Genomic DNA, 2104 nt, shown 5'->3' on the forward strand with positions numbered 1-2104 from the left:
TGGTTCAACACTTGGTGGTCTTATGCTATTGTTGTGATCAAAAATTCGAAGTATTGCAGCGTACTAGGTATGTAACTAACTTGCAATGTGTCATTCGTATTTAACCTTTTACCTGCCGATGTTCCCAAATGGGAACATTTTTTTGTGAATTTTTTTAGTAACCTAGTTATTTGTTTAGACTTGTCATATTTTCTGAAATGACACATAACAGTATGAATTTATTTTAAGTGTTCTTAATTTTTAAAGTACGTTTAACCTTTATCTTGAAATTAAAGTCAAATTTACTGAATTTCTGAACTTAGAATTTGTCTAAGTTTTTTTGTATCTGCTTTTAAAGAAAAAGATGTAAGAAATATTTTATTGGCGTTATTTAGTAGCCAGAGGGTATATATTTTATTTCAACTTAACAAAATATTTCCAATTATTATTTCTTGTGAGTTATTTCCATAAGAACCGACACGTTCCCATTTGGGAACATCGGCGTTTAGAGTAAGGTATTTGAGGGGGATTTTAGTCAGTCGCGGAATTTGAGTGTGATTCCTCTTTATTTCAAATATTTTGTTGTAGAAGATCTGTTTTGTGTTGAATATGCGTGCTCGGTTCTTTCATTCACGAACATACATTTTTTATCAATCAGCTTGCCCTTCACACCACTATTCTATTGTAAATATGACCTTCACACCCGCCTTCATGCATTCTCTCTATTATAAGTAAATCGCATTTTCGGTGTTGGGATTCTTGTTTTCTACCCTACTCACTTTCTATGAATTGTATGTGTTTAACACTTTTAAAATGTATCTCGTGACTGACGGGTAGATAAAGATAAGGGCCTTTTATGAACATTGACCAGTCTCATTTCATCATTTCATTTCATTACTCGGCTCATGTGCGTTCTGTTTCTTTTAGCGAGTCTCATACGTACCAACGATTTTGTTTTTAGACTCAGAATAATGTAGTTTTAATCTGTTTAGTGTTTTTGAACCATCATTCCGTATAAACAGCAATCTAGAGATGCCTCGCAAGTTTTTAACGTTAGAAGCTGCGTTAGATTATTTCCACAGCTTATCCAACAGCGAACTTGATGAGCATGATCTTTGTATTTTGCTGCCTGATAAACACGCGAGTCTGAGTAATGAAGAACACATAAACGATGAAGCCTTAAATGAAGTTTATCCTAAAGATGTCTGCGGCCATGTTGACTTGATGTTTAGCGATGAAGATACAGGTTCAAATAGTTCAGATGATCAGCTTCACAATTCAGGATATCAAAAGGGAAACACAACCTCATGCTCGACTCCAAAAGCAAAGAAGCGGAAACAGGAACCCTATCCCAGGTGGGGAAAATATGCTAAGTTGGAAGAAAATCTTCCGGGAAAAAAACTCGAAAAATTGACTGAAAAATTCCCCGAGCTTCAGGCAATGGATCTTCTGCAGTTATTTTTCAAAATACTTCCTCTGGATTAAATGCAACATCTAGCTGATATATTAACTCTCAGTGAAGGTGTCAAGCAGACCTGAACCTAAATCACATCTTCCTGTTCTGAATTTAAAAACAGATAACCATTATCTTGTCCCCTTCGCTCAGAGACGTTGTACGGTTTGTCAGAAGAACGTGTGAAAACGGGCATTGAATGTGAAACAAGACTCCGCTCATCTTGCTTCCCTCAATACCATGGACAATAAGGAAGAAAAAGTGTCATTCAGAAGAGAAGAGTATAATAGTATGTAAAATAAACAAAAATATTCGTATTTTTTCATCCATTTCGAAGTAATAAAGTTTCGAGATCAATCCTCCCGTTTACTTCATTCCAAACGCCGATGTTCCCAAATGGGAACATCCTGAAATTCCTATTTAAAAAATTTTTTTCGCCAAAACATGTTTAGGTTAGCTATACTAGAGGTAAATTGAGACATTTAAGCAAAAAATTAAGAGTAAAAATTAAAAATTTGAATTACGGCGTTTAAAAGGTTAAGGAATTTTATATAAAAATCTCAAAATTCAAACCTCTTGCTAGAGCAGAAAAAAAAACTCACAGGCTTGAGATTTTACTCAGTAGTTTGTGTTAGAAAGTTTAAAAATCACCGCACTTAAGCTTCAAGTTGA

At 34.6% G+C, this 2104-nt stretch overlaps 1 protein-coding gene across 1 annotated transcript; it reads left to right on the forward strand.

Annotated features, from left to right (window-relative positions):
- Positions 1 to 1011: 1011 nt before the first annotated feature.
- Positions 1012 to 1464, forward strand: LOC129233310 (uncharacterized). The gene has a single exon (XM_054867359.1). It carries the CDS (start codon positions 1012 to 1014, stop codon positions 1462 to 1464), a length of 453 nt encoding a protein of 150 aa, XP_054723334.1.
- The last annotated feature ends 640 nt before the right edge of the window (positions 1465 to 2104 follow it).

This window comes from Uloborus diversus, unplaced genomic scaffold, assembly GCF_026930045.1.
Source record: "Uloborus diversus isolate 005 unplaced genomic scaffold, Udiv.v.3.1 scaffold_326, whole genome shotgun sequence".
In the NCBI taxonomy this organism is placed as follows: Eukaryota; Metazoa; Arthropoda; class Arachnida; order Araneae; family Uloboridae; genus Uloborus; species Uloborus diversus.

Excerpts from the sequence above, each read along its gene's own strand:
- LOC129233310 (XM_054867359.1), top strand. The coding sequence starts at position 1,012 with ATGCCTCGCAAGTTTTTAACGTTAGAAGCTGCGTTAGATTATTTCCAC.